At 41.8% G+C, this 17,505-nt stretch overlaps 2 protein-coding genes across 4 annotated transcripts; one reads left to right on the top strand and one right to left on the bottom strand.

The window, feature by feature from the left end:
* Nucleotides 1-5,563: 5,563 nt before the first annotated feature.
* LOC121772077 (guanylate kinase 2-like) lies at nucleotides 5,564-8,349 on the top strand. 3 transcript variants are annotated; one of them, XM_042169030.1, is made up of 10 exons: nucleotides 5,564-5,933; nucleotides 6,238-6,273; nucleotides 6,370-6,468; nucleotides 6,566-6,642; nucleotides 6,730-6,859; nucleotides 6,945-7,307; nucleotides 7,391-7,512; nucleotides 7,587-7,722; nucleotides 7,805-7,853; nucleotides 7,941-8,349. In XM_042169030.1, exons 2-10 carry the CDS (start codon nucleotides 6,271-6,273, stop codon nucleotides 8,144-8,146), a joined length of 1,185 nt encoding a protein of 394 aa, XP_042024964.1. In that variant the 5' UTR covers nucleotides 5,564-5,933; nucleotides 6,238-6,270; the 3' UTR covers nucleotides 8,147-8,349. The 3 variants fall into 3 exon arrangements, with proteins under 3 accessions (XP_042024964.1, XP_042024963.1, XP_042024961.1); XM_042169029.1 differs by having other exon boundaries at nucleotides 5,564-5,936; nucleotides 7,935-8,349; XM_042169027.1 differs by having other exon boundaries at nucleotides 5,565-5,933; nucleotides 7,935-8,349.
* An 875-nt stretch (nucleotides 8,350-9,224) lies between these two features.
* On the bottom strand, nucleotides 9,225-10,052 carry LOC121771093. Its single transcript, XM_042167883.1, has 3 exons — nucleotides 9,650-10,052; nucleotides 9,522-9,566; nucleotides 9,225-9,436 (listed from the first exon to the last, which is right to left on the bottom strand). Exons 1-3 carry the CDS (start codon nucleotides 9,988-9,990, stop codon nucleotides 9,379-9,381), a joined length of 444 nt encoding a protein of 147 aa, XP_042023817.1. The 5' UTR covers nucleotides 9,991-10,052; the 3' UTR covers nucleotides 9,225-9,378.
* Between the last annotated feature and the right edge of the window lie 7,453 nt (nucleotides 10,053-17,505).

Below are 17,505 nucleotides of genomic sequence, written 5' to 3'. Positions count from 1 at the left end.
GATCTCGCAGTTGACGAAACAACCCTTGGGTTTTAGTTCCTAATTTTGTCATTCACTTTTGCTTATGAAGAAAAAATAATTATCTTAGCGGATTTCAGTGAGCTAATGGTTTTTATTGTAATCAAAGATCTGATTGTTACTAGCAGAAGTCTCGTTGACTTTTCTACACTAGTTTTCTACTATAAATCTATAATTGTCAATACATCATTCTATCTCGTAGCTATTAAAATAGTGGACATGAACTTTTATCAATATGAGATTTTTAAAATGTTAGGATCGTCGACTGCAACATTAGTTTGATATTGTCCGTTTAGGGTCAAGCCCGCACGGATTTGTTTTTATGTCACTCCCAAAAAACCTCAAACTAATTGGGGTTGGACATAAATTATTGAGGTTGGACATGAATTATATACTCCTTCCAACTTCCATCTCTCATCCGATGTGGGACGGGTTGGTAACCCAACATAGAATACCTCAATGAATAAAATTTGTACTAAGATCTTTAATTGATAAAAAAATATATATTAAGATTTTATCAGTTCATGTATACAATTTATGTTTTCTATAATTGTCTTGATTTAGACTATATCCATAATCATTGTTCACCTCACTTTCTTAGAAGTTTCGAGCCAACACTTTATTAGAGTACTACTTTAGAATAATCATTATCGAATTAGATAGCACATTACTTTCGAATTCATGTTAAAATTATCACTCGTACACAATTCTGAGATTTTAAGTTTTGTTGCCGTCTTTCAATTTCTTCTTCTTCTTTGTCAATAAACTAGTCTAAGTTGCATTCAAATTTTACATGATACTCCCTTCGTCCCCAAAGAATATGCACTTTGAATTTGACATGGATTTTAACGTAAAATTGAAAAAGTAAGAGAGAGGTAGAGAGAAAAAATAATTAAAATATGATTAGTGGAGAATGAGTACCACCTCATAGAGTGAAAAGAGTTTCCAAAATTGAAAAGTTCATATTCTCATAGGACAGACTAAAAAGGAAAGAGTACATATTCTTGTGGGACGAATGGAGTATATGGAAATAATTGTTTTCATGTAATATTATTTTACTATATGTTTATTTGAATTTAATTGGACAGACCAAATATATGTCAAACGGGCCAAGCTACCACAAATAGGACTATTTGTTTTTAGAGTGAACTACAAAACTAGTACCCAGAAAATAGGGTTTGCACCTTTTTAGTACCCAACATTTACAAAATCACATTTTCAGTCAAAAAGCTTCATAAATCCCAAACTCAGTCACGATTTTTACTATTTTATCCTTTAGCCTTGAAGGGTGTATTTGTCCATTAATCTATTTGCAAAGGGCACCAAATTTGTGATTTTTGAATATTTATGTACTTTTGTTGTGATTTTTGAATGTTTATGTACTTATGTCGTGATTTTGAATGTTTATGTACTTTTATTATGATTTTTTAAGGACCAAAAATCTTTGTAGTATTATTAAATCTTTGTATATTTTTAAAAAATAAATTATTTAAATCTTTGTTGTGTTATCTAAACATGAAATATTTAAATCTTTGTAGTATTATTTAAATTATTGCATTTGTGAAATCAATATAGAACGGTTTATTTTTAAAGCATTTATTTTTAGTTTAATGCTTGATTGCAACAATAATTTAAATAAAATCATTTTATAAAATAAAATACAACTCAGTTCATTTTAAGTAAAAAAAATTACAACTTAATTTTTGTAGAAAAATCGTTAACTAACAAATTATAAATTATTGTTGCAATCAAGCATTAAACTAAAAATGTATACTTTAAAAATGAAGCATTCAATATTTTCAAAATAATACTACAAATAGATATTATTTCCCGATTGTAATGTAATAATTTAAATAAAAATACAAAGATTTAAATATATCATGTTTAGATAAAACTAGAAAGATTTAAATAATTTGTTTTGAGATAATATACAAAAACTTATTAATACCAAAAAGATTTTTTGTCCTTAAAAATCACAAATGAAGAACAAAAACATTCAAAAATCTCAAGTTTGGTGCCCTCCTCAAATAGGTAAATGGACAAATATACCCCTCAATAGATGAAGGGTATAATAGTAAAAGTTGAAACTGAATTTGGGATTTATGAAATTTTGTCTGAAAATGTAATTTTATAAATGTTGGGTACTTAAAAATGTGCAAACTCCATTTTCGAGTACTAATTTCGTAATTCACTCTCGTAATTATCTTAAACTTTCTAGAACCATTCTTACCATCCTCCAAAATTAAATACTATTGCTACTGTTAATAAATATCTCCCATCGTACCTAATCTCTTTGCCACGTGTATTCATTTTCACAATTTAGTAGTCAACCAAAGTCAATGGAGTGCATATCACGTCGTATTTATTCCTCGACTTTCCATGATTTCTTCTTCAAAAGAAAAACTCCTTTTTGCAAGGGGTAATATTTACAATCGGCTACAAAATTTAATTCGATTTAATTTTAAATTCCCAAATAGAACTTAGAGTTAGAGATTCCAATCACTTTTGAGGTATCTGGATAATGAAGGTTAAGATATTTCTATAAGTATTTTATTTAATCTAATTTTTTTATTTAAAAAGGGTGTCACTTCACATGGACTAAGAGCATCAGCAGTGGAGCGGAATTCCTAGCGAAATTCTCTGTGGAATTCCTAAAAACACCTTCTGCCACATCATACGGACTTCTCACTGCCCTGCCACGTCATACGGAATTCTCACTGCACAGTAGCAGAATTCCCTGGGGAATTCCCAACGGAATTCCCACATTAAAAAAATTCACAAATTAGACAATTTCCGGAATTAAACAATTTACGGAATTAAAATTTCGACGCGAATACGGAGAAAATGCAGCCACTTTATTTTAAAAAAAATCATACTTCATTAAAAAAAATACATAATTACTAAAAAAAAAATACATTATTATAAAAATAAAAACCGGCTTCTCACTCCTCGGATTCCTCGTCGCCAGTCCTCTCGCCGTCCGTGCCGCCGCCCCCTCGCCGTCATCGTCCGACATCCCGTCGAACCCCAAATCGCGGCATATACTGTCGAGGAGGGGCTTAAACTTCCACTTGTAATGGGGCTTAAACTTCAACCATCGCACGTAACAAGGTTTCATGTGCGGCGATGCGGGCGAATGAGGGGTTCTCGGGGTCGTTTTAGGGGGTGCTGCCGATTGAGCCTCGGCGGATCCACTGGTGCTTCCCCTCGACATCCGCGCCGCGGACTTTTGCCCAACCGGGCGATGGCGATGGCCCAACGATGTGGGTGTGGGGAACTCTGTCTCGGCGGGGGGGAGGTCCGCGGAAGCAGCACTGCTACTGTACTCTCCGGAGGCGCTGATCTTCGTCCGCTTCGGCCAGCCAGATTCAACACCCGCAGTGAACTTGGGCGAAGACTGCACCACAAGAAACACCGACCAATACTTGAATTCCCCGAAGCCCTTCTCAGCGTCGGGGAACTACTGATGAGCCAGCAGCTTCACATCCTCAGCAGACATGCCGCTGGTTGCCGAGCGGAGGTTGTTTATGTAAATGCCGGCAAATCGGCTGAGCTGCCTCTTCAACCGTTCCCACTGTTTCCGGCATTGCTCCGAGTTGTACGCCTTCCCCTCTTGCGGTTTGAACTGGAGGTAGCTTTGGCTAATACGCTACCACATCCGGTCGATGTGCTGGTTTGCCCCGACGTATGGATCCTCCACTACACTGATCCACGCCTTCGCCAGCACGACGCACTCGTCCATGCTCCAGACGGTCCTCTTGTTCCCGCTGGATCCCTCCTCCACCTCGCCTCCATACACCGGGATGCCCCGTCCCCTGGCCCTCACTCGCCCGGTCCTCCCTGCCCTCCCCGTCGCCGGTGGTGCGCTGGCGGGAGTATCCCGGACCGGAGAAAGCCCCAGCTCCTCGAACGAGAACGTGTCGACGCCAGCGAACTGAGTCTCGAGAGGAGAGCTCGCCGGGTTGTCCATCACAGTAAATCTATAAAGGGCCGATAAACGTTGTCCACCGGCGATTGGCGGACCCCCTGCCTACTCCCTCCCGCAGCGAAAGGCTACCCATGCATCTGGGGCATCATCCCCGGCATTTGGGGCATCATTCCATACCACCGCGGGTACATGTTGTAGTACCCGGACATCATTGTCGGTGGCATCTAAGACTGGGGCATCATCCCCGGCATTTGAGGCATCGCAGCGGACATCGGCGTACTCCTGCCGATGGGAAAATGGGGCACCGGAGACTCGTTCGAGGCGGGGGAATCGCTCTCGTGGTGCTCCATTGTTGATTCGAAATAAATGTATTTTTAGAGAGAGAGAAACTTGTTAATACAAGTGGTGCAAATGAAATGAAGTTCAACGGGATGTATATATAGGAACCGAAATAAAATATTTAATGAAAAAAATGAAATTTCTCGGGCGTCAACGCAATGGCGGACGTCCGCACGGAATTCCGCGGAACTGTGAATTACTTCGCGGAATTCCGTATCCGTGCCTGGGACGCGCAATGGCGGACGTCCGCCACGGAATTCCCGCACGCTGGTGGGAATTCCGTGTGGACGTCCGCCATTAGTGATGCTCTAAGTCATGTGTATCGGCAATAATTTATCCAGTTAAAGTGGGCCAAGCCCAGCTTTATGGTCATATGCATGCCACTTTTCTTTGACCGCACTTATTGTCGCCAATCAAGATATATAAATTCTTTAAAATAATGATAATTAAAAACAATAATTTAGGCTGCCAATTAATATCGAGTGAAAGAGTTACCATAATTGGTAACCTAAACTTTAGAAAAGTTCGATTTGTAGCCTTAATTAATATATTCTCAAATTTGAGAAATTATTTCAATTTTGAATGGAAAATATAGACACTGTTTTTTGCCCTACAATCTAGTACATTATTTCATTTTTTCATGGAAAATATAGAAAATGCTTTTACGTACTACAATAGAGTCTATTCGACCCAATCAAATTATTTTTTATTCAATAAGAAAAAAAACCAAAAACTCACACAAAACTCTATTGAAATGGCGTTTGTATTAGAGTTACAAAAGGTCTACCGTTCACAATAGATTTGGTAATACTAAATATTGTATAAACTCAAAATTATGATCCGAACCGTTAAAAAATGTTAACAAATGATAAAATAAGAGTAATAAAAAAATATTAACACAGTGTCAACAATTGAGACCGTGTTGATATCAAAATCTTGAAATCTTGCAATGTGTCTGTTGACGTTGTGTTAAAAAATTTGGAGTTTGCACATTATATAAAGTTTGTATTTTACCACTACCCTATTTTTAAATAGTATAATCAATTTTGGTTCTGGATTCAAATCCTAAAACTTAGGATTAGTAAATAACAATTGTGAATAGAGTTTAGAATAACAGACATTTTTCAATATTTTTCATTCGCACTAACTATGCACGTCAAATATATTACCTTTGCATCTAATTGAAGATATTCCAAATAAAATGTAAATATTTCTGATTTTAATCATTGTTTATAACTTTCTACACAGTCAAATTTCAAAGAAACCGTCGTTTCTGGCCAACTTGTCGAAAAAAAGAAAAAAACAGCAAGAAAAGAGAGGGAGAAATTCTAGAAAGAGAATGAATCTAGATAGAGAAGAGGCAGATCGCCCTCAAATTGCAGTGAATACGACTGCAAATCCGCCTCTCTATGCCACTCTTCATTATTATTACAAATAGCATTTGCTTTCCAAAATGGGAGTCCCTCTCAAAATTTCTTGCAAGCTCTTCAAACTTTCTCAATCCCAAGTCTCCCCTGCCTTCAAAAATCACGTCTTTGATTGACCCTATATATCAATTGGCAAAGGATAAAGAGATTGAATAAAATAGAAGCCTCGACGCCCCATTGCATTACCAGTTCTGATCCAGTGCTTTTCGGGTCGATTTGAGGTGGCAAATTTTAATTTTCAATGTTTTTTTTTTCTGGCAAAAAATTGATTTCTAGCTATGTTTTTTTTCAATTGAGGTTTTGTAGCTGAATGTGATGAAATATTGTTTTGATTGCTCAAATTATGTGGCGGGCAACTCGGGTTTCTGCTATTTGAGACTTTGATTTAGTATTTTTTGTCCTTTTTCAGTTTAATCAATATGTGTGTGTGTGTGTGTGTGTGATGAGGTTTTATGCATTTTGGTGAGTATGAGAGCTGTGAGCAGTGGATGTAATCATGTCTTGTTATGTTTTCTCTTGCAACAGATTATCTGTTGATTGGTTGGATTGCCTTTATCAATGGTGAGTGAGAGATCATATTCATGATTTAACAATTTGGGGATAATTTGATTTTGTGGAAAATGGGCTTAATTGTGTGTGTGTGTTATGTATGATCAGGGGGAAGCTCCAGCTTTCATTTCTGATGATTTTTCAAATGGGCTTCTCTTGAAATCGAAGGGCTGTGAAACAATCATCAACATGGGCTGCAATAGAACAGTATGATGATTCACTATCTTTAATGAAATGCTATGCTTAAAGACAAGTGTCCTTGGTTGGTAATGGTCTTTTTATTCTTTGCTTGATTTTTATTCAGTTTGTCATTGGTGCCATGGGAAATGGATCTGATTCCTCCATTGGAGTTCGGATTTTTGAGAAATCCACGAGCGAATGGTAATGATCTCTCGAGAATTCTGATGTTGGTGCAGTTACCTTGAATTTGAATTGTGATATAGCTTTGAATCTTGAATTGTATTGTAGGGTGATCCCAACTGTGTTTGGGATGAGGCCTATGCTGTCAAAGGGCCACTCGGCTATAGTCTTGGATGAAGACCGGATTTTGGTCATTAAGGGTAACTCGACCTCAGACGATTGCTTTTGGTTTCTTGAGGTCTGTCTCCCTTTTAGCTGATGATTTTTAGTGTATGTATACATGTTGTGTCTGGTTTTGATGCCTTGTGATTCGACTTTTTCAGGTTAACACCGCGTTTGTGAGAGAGCAGAGAGCTAGGCTAGGTAGTGAAGTGGTTGCTTGGAGTAAAGGTGTGGTGGGTGAGGCTCAAATACCCGTTGTCATAAGTGGTCCTTCGGGGGTTGGTAAAGGCACCCTTATTGCCAAACTGATGGAGGACTTCCCAACGATGTTTGGGTTCTCAGTGAGCCACACCACCCGAGCTTCAAGAAGCAACGAGCAGAATGGCGTTCACTATCATTTCACTGAACGTGATGCGATGAAGAAAGATATACAGGATGGAAAATTCTTAGAGTTTGCAGCAGTTCACGGGAACCTCTACGGGACGAGTGTGGAGTCGGTTGAGGTGGTTACTGACCAAGGAAAGGTATCAAATTGTTGTTGTTTCATTGATGAGAAATGTCGAGCGTTTAGCTCAATTTTGAATGTGTGATTCGTGATTTTGTGTAGAGATGCATTCTCGACATTGATGTTCAAGGGGCTAGATTGGTTAGGGCTAGCTCTCTCGAGGCCATATTTATCTTTATCTGCCCTCCTTCGTTCGAGGAGCTTGAGAAACGCCTTCGTGCTAGGTAGGCAAGTGTTATTACCTTTCTATGCATCAATTGTCGTGTTATTGACATGAAGTTCGTGTTTTATTATAAAGGGGGACCGAGACAGAAGAGCAGATCCAAAAGCGTCTACGAAATGCAAAGGCGGAGATTGATCAGGGAACCTCGCCGGGGCTGTTTGATCATACCTTGATCAATGATGATCTGGAGACGTGCTACGAGAATCTCAAAGTGATCGAAATCTTATTATTTCTGTGCATGTTTGTTCATATTTTCAACATAATACTGAAATTGAATCTCACAAATCTTGCAGAAACTATTAGGGCTCAGTGATGGGAGTGCCAAAGCTACCAATATCTCAGGCGAGTTTATAATTCCATCAACTACGCGTTGCTTGTGTAATCTATTGCTCGTAATATTGAATTCAGAGGCTCGTTTTTCAGCACCAGAGACGGTCCACGTGCCTCTGGAACACACCGTCTCAAAAATCAACCAGAAGATCCTCATAAACTGCATTACTTCGCACCAAGAGAAACCGGGTAGCAGCATGTTTGTGCTGGATTTATCGTCAATCAAGGGTGGCGCGCCTGGCAGGACGAGGAGGGGTCTGAACTTCTACGCGGCCGGCACTAATGGCTTCAAAGCGGCAAGCTAACATCAACCTCTCCCATCTAAACATAATTTATTTACATTACTTTCCTTCACAAGCTCACCGAATAGTTTAATGGCGTACGGCTTTATAAACAAGCGTATGCGAATAGCTAACAAACTATTTTCACTCGTTATTCGTAACATGTTATTCACTCCTTGTATTCTCGCGAATCTTGGGATATGATAGAATATTCCAACTTTCCTTCAGACACGCACTTTCTTCTCATCTTTGGTAACTATTTTTGGGATTTAGGTAATTGCAACATTAAATTTGAAAATTACTTTACGATGGACTCAAACCTTAGACCTTTGTCACGTACAGTACAATGCATTCTTGAAATAAAAGCGAATAGACAGGTGCTTGTTGTCTGTGCACAAACCACATGTTGTATGTGATTCTGTGCATTTTATATAGCAATAATAGCACATGCTTTCCATCAATATACATGGAAAACAGTGGACCACCTTTGTAGCCAATCTAACTGGATTTTGCAAGCATTATTGTTTCAAAATGAGTACTAGTAAAATTCATGAATTAAACAATAAACAATACTATAAAATAAAAAGTTTAATATTCATTTTGAAACACATTAAATTTTAATAATTTATTTGATATAAGTATTGGTAATAGTATTAGTATCTGTATGTGTCGATAAGGTATCTGGATTGAGAAAGCATAGTAGATACTATTATTATGTTCTATTATGATAAAGTAGTGGAATAGTTGAATTGGAAACGCAAGTATTTGTATGCATAGCAACTTGGTAATAATGAAAGCATATGTTCTAAGTCGATAAGAATTTGGTATCGTCAAGCAAATAGGAAAATGTGTGGTTTGATATGGAAGAAATACAATATGAATAATATCCTTGCTAACACTAGAATTGTCGTTAAAAAAATTAGTACTACTATTAATTCAGAGTGTTTACTTTTTATGATTGCTAGAGGATTAATGATTGAGCATTTTTTTTGCTTATTATTACGATGTTTTCAATTTTACCATTACAATTACTTATAAATCAATTAAAATCAGTTCAAATTATACAGAGTTATTAAGAATTAAGTGAACTTCATAATTAGTCTTTAGAAAATTCTTGTGCATGATATCTTTGGATACATAAGCTCAATTATGAGGTCTATTAGTTACATATCTGGATTTACATGGATAAAAAACAAAACACTGATTAATCTAATTTTGAATAATTGTACTCTTAAAAATAAAAGAAAATGAATGAATCAAGGGCCATCATCTCCATCTCCAATCAAGTTACAAATGTCAGAGCATTCGGACAAACTGTAGAGAAAATGAATGAAATATATATTGTGTTAAAATAAATGGAAGGAGTAATAAAATTGAGATGCATGTAGTAGAGCCTTACCAATATTTTCGACTTCGAAAACCATCCTTAAAAACAACCAGTGGTCTGCACGTATTGAAATTTGAATATCACATTTATTTATATCCAAACTAACAATAAAAATTAAGTATAATGCATCTAAGTCATACCTCCGGATATTTAAGGGGCCTTCTCCGGGGGACCCGAAACCGCCTCGAATGCAAGTGGAGGTGCACTTATTCGTGCAAGCCTCCGCTTTCTTCGAGTTGGGCTTTTGTATTTTATATCTTTTCCTGCAATCCTTTTGATCGGGGCCGCAGACGCTTGACAACGTCTGCGGCACGTTGGAAAGCGTTTCATCTGCTGGCGCCGCCACTACTATGGCACCTGCAGACAACACCAGCGCCGCGGTGGCGGCTGCAATTGAGACGGCTTTTCTTCGGAGGAGGTGAGCTTCGTGGTGGTCTCTCGGGCATTTCATTGAGCATCTTGCGCCACCGTTGAGAAGCATTCTGAATTTTTATTTTTTTGGGGAAATTTTTTTGGTGATTGGTTTATCCATAAGTTCTTGCTTCCTTCATTTACAACCCCAAGTTTTGGCATTTTGAATTTATTTTTTTATATATGAAAAAGCGTTACTATTTCATTTTTTTTGTGACCTTATTGAAAATAAAGAATTTAAAATTTGTGACAAAAGTGGAAAATAGTTATTTCCGGTAATTATATAAATAGTACTCCGTAGCAAATGATGGGGTGCGTACTAAACAAGCCCAACAGCAATGACGGCCCATCAGCCCAAAGCCCAAGGAAGAGTATGAGTTCGGCATTACCAAAGAGTTCGGCCTCAGCCTACAGCTCGGTAAAAGCCAACCAACCAAGCTCTGCTCTCAGGTCGGCATCAAGCTCTACTCTCAGATCGGCTACCAAAGCAGTTCGGTCTCAGTATTCGACCGAACAAAGAGTTCGGCCTCAGCCTACAGCTCGGTAAAAGCCAACCAATCAAGCTCTGCTCTCAGGTCGGCATCAAGCTCTACTCTCAGATCGGCAACCAAAGCAGTTCGGTCTCAGTATTCGACCGAACAAGGAGTTAGTGGACCCATACAGGATTTCCACAACTTCCAACACACCCACTACCACGTGGTGTCAACTCAGGCCACGATCGTAGGCCATGACCTACGCTACATCCACGATCTTAGGCCATGACCTCCACGACATCCACAACCATCATTAGTGGTGATGCAAGCCACGATCTTAGTTCAATGTATAAATAGAACTTAGATCAGATAGAAAAGGGTTAAGCTCTCTAGAGAAAAAACATCATATAGCAAGTCTGTGTTGTAAGCTGTAATCCCAGATCAAGCAATACAATCTTGCCCTCCCTTCTTCCCGTGGACGTAGATTTACTTCAGTAAATCGAACCACGTAAATTCTTTGTGTCGTAGTCTTTATTCCATACCAGCATTTACTAACATCAGAAATTCGCGGATCCATCACTTCGTAGTCTTTATTCTCTACCAGCATTTACTAACATCAGAAATTCGCGGATCCATCACTGGCGCCGTCTGTGGGAAACAGAGAACCAAATTTGTGATAAAGCGAATTTTTGACCCTTTTTCCACCCCAAAAAAATGCATACCAGATCACACACTACCCGCAATACCGTTCGTGAAAACCATGAGGAAGCTAGTCCAGCCCGCAGGTCCGGAAAACAGCCTCGGGAGACAGCTACTTCCAGTTTTCACGATGAAGGAACAAGCCGCTCAAAAGGTCCACACACCGAGTCCTCCCAGCAGCCTGATTTGAATGAGGCTGTCAAGCTGTTCTTGGCTGAGAAGCAGGATGAGTTCTTAACCTTCCTGCAAAAAAGCCAAAAGCAGCCGGAGACGAAAACGGCGGATTCCCCCTCTCCCTCCATACGAGACAGTCACTACCGCAGTAGTGTCATGTCTTCCAGGAGAAAGAATCCTCGGTACCGGAATCACAGGAGAACTCCATCTCCTCCATACCGAAGAAATGTCGGGTTCGCCATGTACGGAGCATTGAGGACTCCGTTCTCGGATGATATTACCCGAACTCCCCTACCACAGAACTACCGAACTCCGTCGATAACCTATGACGGACTCGTGGATCCTCATGATTTCTTGGGACGCTATCAATATAACACGGCGAACCAGGGTCTCAACGAGGTCCACATGTGCAAGCTGTTTCCCGAGCTGCTCATCGGGAACGCGAGAAGGTGGTTCGATAGCCTCCCCCAAGGCAGCATTAGATCTTACCGAGATCTAATGGATGCTTTCCACAGGAGGTTCTTTCAGAAAGCGGAAGCCCGGATCACTTCGGCTCAGCTGCTTTCTATACGTCAAGGTCGCGACGAAAGGATCAGCGACTTCATGACGAGATTCCACAAGGAATGCCTACAAGTAGATGATCTCAACGATCTACTTGTCATTTCGGCATTCCAAAATGGAATCCTGCCCGGAGCTCTCTACAGAAAGCTCGTGGAATGCAGTCCGCAAACAGCTCAAGAGATGTGGGACATTGCGGACCAGTTCTCCCGTGCCGATGAGGCTGACCGTCGCAAACGGTCTTTAGACAGCTCATCCCGAGGAGACAGGAGGAAGCCCGATCATAGCGATCAGGGACATCCTCGCCGAACTCCTTTTGGCGATCAGGGACATCCTCGCCGAACTCCTTTTGAAAGGATTCAAAGGACTCCGGTGCAAGACAGATTGGGACCCCGTCTCAATCCCGAGAAGCCGCCCGCTCAGTTCGTACCGCTGAACAAGCCGAGAGCGGATATTTTCGAACTGCACTCTGACCTGTTCGAAAAGCCAAAGCGGATGACGAAATCAGCCGCGCGCCGACCCCAGGATAACTACTGCTCCTACCATCAAGACCACGGTCACGATACCGAGGAGTGCAGAAACTTGGCTGCAGGTATCGATGTTCTTGTGAGGGCAGGGACATTGAAAAAATACCAAAGCAAGCAGTCAAAGAAGAATAAGAAGCAGAGAGGTGCGAACTGCGCTCCTCAGGATCCGAAAAGGCAGCCGGATCCCGAAGACGATGACGAGCCGCAATATGATGGAGTAATCCTGACTATTGACGCTCTCCCTGCCGGGAAGACCAAGTCGTCCCTGAAGTCAGAGCGCAGAGGCTCCAATCGAGAGGAGCCAACGCATAAAAGGCTGAAGCAGGACGAAGTGATTACGTTCTCGGATGCTGATCCCGTCCCGGCCATCTCTCCTCACCAAGACGCCATTGTCATCCAAGCCGGAGTGGCAAACAAACTGATCCACAGGGTGTTTGTGGATACAGGAGCGTCAGTCAGCATTCTTTTTAAAGAGTGCTTCGACAAACTAGAAGTGGACCCAGCTCGGCTCAGCCCGGCTCCGCTTCCCCTGAAGAGCTTCGCCCAGGAGGACACCCGCCCTGAAGGTATTATCAGCCTTCCGATCACGGTGGGGAAAGCGCCTACTAGCTCCAGTACGATGATTGAGTTTTTCGTGGTGAAAGCTCGGTCCCCGTACAACGTCATCCTGGGAAGAGACTGGCTCAACACAGTTCGGGCCATTTGCTCCACTTATCACCTCACCATCAAGATCCCTACTAAAGGAGGGATAGCGGTCATCCGAGGTGACCAAAAGAGAGCAAAGGAATGTCTGCAAATTGCGCTTAGAAGTGCCGAGCAGTCAGATCGGCACCACCAAGCATAGCAATCACAGCAGCCGGAGTCAGAGGCAATGACCGAAGTCATACCGGAGCCGAATTCGATGACAGTTCAGCTGTACGAAGACGATCCATCCAGAACGGTTAAGATCGGCTTCGCGGGAACGCCTCTACTTCGGGAAAAAACCATCCAGCTCCTCAAGGAGTACAAAGACGTCTTTGCATGGTCTCCGTTGGACATGACCGGAGTGCCCCCCGAGGTAATCACTCATCGTTTAAATATTGATCCTTCGGTCCGGCCGATAAAACAGAAGCAAAGACTCTTTGCGGCAGAACGAAGTCAAGTCATCCATGACGAAGTCCGTCAATTGTTGAAGGCGGATGTGTTATTCGAAGTGAAGTATCCTTCGTGGGTGGCCAATCCTGTCATGATCAAGAAAAAGAAAGGAGGATGGCGGATGTGCATAGATTTCACCGATCTAAATAAGCACTGTCCCAAAGATTGCTATCCCCTTCCGAACATAGATAAAAAAGTAGAAGCTTTGATAGGCTTTGAAATTTTTTGTTTTCTTGATCTATACAAAGGATACCATCAAGTTTTAATGGATGAGATTGACGCTTCAAAAACGGCCTTCATTACTGATTTCGGCATTTTCGCTTATAAAAAGATGCCATTCGGTTTAAAGAATGCCGGAGCCACTTATCAAAGGATGGTAGACAAGCTTTTTCGGCACCTGATTGGAAAGGAGGTCGAAGTGTATGTTGACGATATAGTCGTCAAAAGCAAAAGCACTTCGGAGTACGAGCACAACCTCAAGTCCACTCTCAACGTGCTCAAGAAAGCCAACCTCAAACTTAATCCCCAAAAGTGTACCTTTTTGGTAGATTCGGGAAAGTTTCTGGGTTGTTGGGTTTCAAAGGACGGACTCAAGGCAAACCCCTCAAAAGTTCAAGTCGTTCAGAACATGGCAATGCCGAAGTCCATACATGACGTGCAAAGGCTAACCGGATGTCTAGCCGCACTGAATCGATTCCTTTCCCAAGCAGCCGAAAAGCAACTGCCGTTCTTCAAGGTGTTGAAAAAGGCACCAAAGTTCGAGTGGGGAGCCGAGCAGAAAAAGGCCTTTGACGAGCTCAAAAGTTATCTAGCCGAGCTTCCTATTCTTTCTGCTCCAACCGAAGCCGAAGTAATATTCTTATACTTAGCGGCATCGGATCAAACCATCAGCGCGGTGCTTGTACGAGAAGAAGGCCTAAAGCAGCTTCCCATCTATTTTACAAGCCGAGCATTAAGAGGTCCAGAAACCAGGTATCAACCTCTGGAAAAGATTGCTCTGGCATTAGTAAATGCAGCAAGGAGACTGCGGCCATACTTCTATGCTCACAAGGTATGCGTCTTAACTGATCTGCCACTTCGGCAAGTGTTGACCAAACCAGAAGCATCAGGCAGAATCGCCAAGTGGGCTATAGAGTTGGGAGAGCACACAATTAAATATCTACCTCGGAAAGCCATCAAGGGGCAAGCCTTGGCAGATTTTCTTGCAGAAGCAAAGTTCGATCAAGCAATTCCTGTTATTGCCGAACAGAAGAATTCTGCCAATGCCGAACTAGCACAGCCCTTGGAATCCGAAGTAGAGCCGCCGGACTGCTGGAGCGGATTCGTAGATGGAGCTTCAAACAAGATGGGAAGTGGAGCTGGTATTTTACTTGTCGCTCCCGACGGACACGAGGTAACCTACTCACTTCGATTCCTATTCCCCACTACTAATAATGAAGCCGAGTACGAAGCCCTCCTGGCCGGACTCCAGTTAGCGCAAAGTCTGCTCGTCAAATCTCTCAAAGTCCATTGTGATTCACAAGTCATAGTAAATCACATGTTGGGTACAAGTGAAGCTCGTGACGAGAGAATGAAGAAGTATTTGGACAAAGCGCAAAGCATCAGCCGAAGTTTCTCCTATTTTCGGATAATCCGCATTCCCAGAGCGGAAAATAGCCGAGCAGATACCTTAAGTAAGTTGGCCTCAGATCCGAGCTCAAAGGCGGAAGAATTAATGCATCGAAGCATTGATGAAGCCGAGGTACATTCAGTATCCAGCTCGCCGAACTGGATGACGCCGATCTTGCAGTATCTGGATCAAGGACAATTGCCCGAGGATAAGAGAGAAGCTCGGAAGATCACGTGCCGAGCACTTCGGTACGAACTTCATGAAGGAGTCCTCTTTAGAAAGTCTTACCTCCAGCCGTTATTGCGGTGCGTAGGACCAGAAGAGACGGACTACATCCTCAGAGAAGTTCATGAAGGATCGTGCGGTAGCCACATCGGAGCCAGAGCTTTAGCTAAAAAAGTTCTGAGATGGGGATATTATTGGCCAACCATGGTACAAGAGGCAGTGCAGCTCGTCAAGAAGTGTACGAAGTGCCAAATTCATGCAAATGTCCCAAGGATGCCGCAGACCGATCTATACACTATGCAAAGCCCTTGGCCTTTCATGCAATGGGGCATAGACATAGTGGGACCACTTCCTCAAGCTCCTCGGCAAATGAAATTCCTTATCGTTGCCGTGGACTACTTCACGAAGTGGGTGGAGGCTGAACCATTAGCTACGATAACGAGCTCAAAGGCATTGGACTTCGTCTGGAAGAACATAGTGTGCCGATTTGGCATACCCCACATCCTCATCTCGGATAATGGGACTCAGTTCACCGACAAGACGTTCAAGAATTGGTGCCAAGAGCTGAACATTCAACAGCGGTTCACTTCGGTCTCCCATCCCCAAGCAAACGGACAAACGGAAGTAACGAACCGGATTCTGGTGAAAGGGTTAAAAGCTCGGTTAGAACAAGCCAAAGGACAATGGGTAGAAAATCTCCCTCAAGTCCTATGGTCCTACCGAACTACACCCAAAACCTCCAACGGTGAAACTCCGTATAGTCTGGTGTACGGCACTGAAGCCGTAATTCCGGTGGAGATCGGCGTACCCAGTCCCCGAACTCTAAATTTCTCCTCAGAAATGAATGACGACGGACTGAGAGCAGAACTAGATCTCGCCGAAGAAAGAAGAGAATTGGCGTGCATAAAAGCAGCCAAGTATAAGGAGCAAGTAGCCCGGTATTATAACCAAAGGGTGAAAAAGCTTCAATTTCAAGTGGGAGATCTCGTCTTGAGAAACAACGAAGTAAGCCGAGCAGAAAAGCTGGGCAAACTCGAACCCACATGGGAGGGTCCATATCGGGTGTCAGAAGTCCTCGGCAAAGGGTCTTATAAATTGACTCACATGTCAGGAGAACAAGTACCCCGAACATGGCACGTCTCCAACCTTAAGAAGTTCCACTTGTAAGAGACAAAAGTCCGGTCAGTCCGTCTCGTGTCTAGTTCGGTCATAGGGGTATATGTTTTTATTTGTTTGTTTCTTACTTGTACCTTTTACTTGTCGTTTTTTAAAAAAAGTTTAAAGTTTTTTTTCTTTCATCTTTTTCATTTTTTCTCTATGTGTTTTGTCTCTATGTGCTTGTCGTCTCTTACAAATGGTACCAAGGTATATCGTTCTTTAAAGACTGATCCCCTTTTTAGATCGATTATTAAAGACTATTGTGAGTCCAAGCTTCTAAGGAGGATATAAGACCACAATTCAGCTTAACAAGCAGTCCGTCTGAAACGAACTGCAATAAGCCAACGATTGTGAGTCCAAGCTTCCAAGGAGGATACAAGACCGCAATTCAGCTTAACAAGCACTTCGTCTGAAACGAACTGCAATAAGCCAACGATTGTGAGTCCAAGCTTCTCAGGAAGATACAAGACCACAATTCGGCTTAAGAAATAAGCACTTCGTCTGAAACGAACTGCAATAAGGGAAAGTCCGATCCACGCGATAAACCTCGCCGAATTAGGACGACCAAGTTCGGTCAAAGAAGTTTACCTCATAAGACCGGGGACGACCATGTCTAGTCAAAGAGGTTTACTGCATAAGACCACTTCGGTTAACAGGGAAAGTCCGATCCACGCGATAAAACTCGCCGAATTAGGACAAGGGAAAGTTCGATCCCGGCGACAAAAATCGACAAATTAGAACACAAACCAAGTCCGGTCAAAGAAGTTTCCTTCATAAGATCAAAGACGAGTCCGGTCAAAGAAGCTTACTTCAAAGTCCAAATACGAGTCCGATCAAAGAAGCTCACTTCATAAGACCGATGACGAGCACGATGAAATTGTTTCGCAGAGCTGTAAGTAAGCAGTGATAAAAGCGAAAGGAAAAAATTTCATTTATTTAAATCTCGTTCGGCAGACAATTCAGCTCCCCTACGAGAAGGCATTACGCCATTACAAAGGACTATTCTACTGTCCTCGGTTGCTAAAGTT

The sequence above is a fragment of the Salvia splendens genome, chromosome 16 (genome assembly GCF_004379255.2).
Source record: "Salvia splendens isolate huo1 chromosome 16, SspV2, whole genome shotgun sequence".
Classification (NCBI taxonomy): Eukaryota; Viridiplantae; Streptophyta; class Magnoliopsida; order Lamiales; family Lamiaceae; genus Salvia; species Salvia splendens.
Note: the sequence above shows the minus strand (reverse complement) of the source record. Positions and strands in the feature narration are given on the sequence as shown.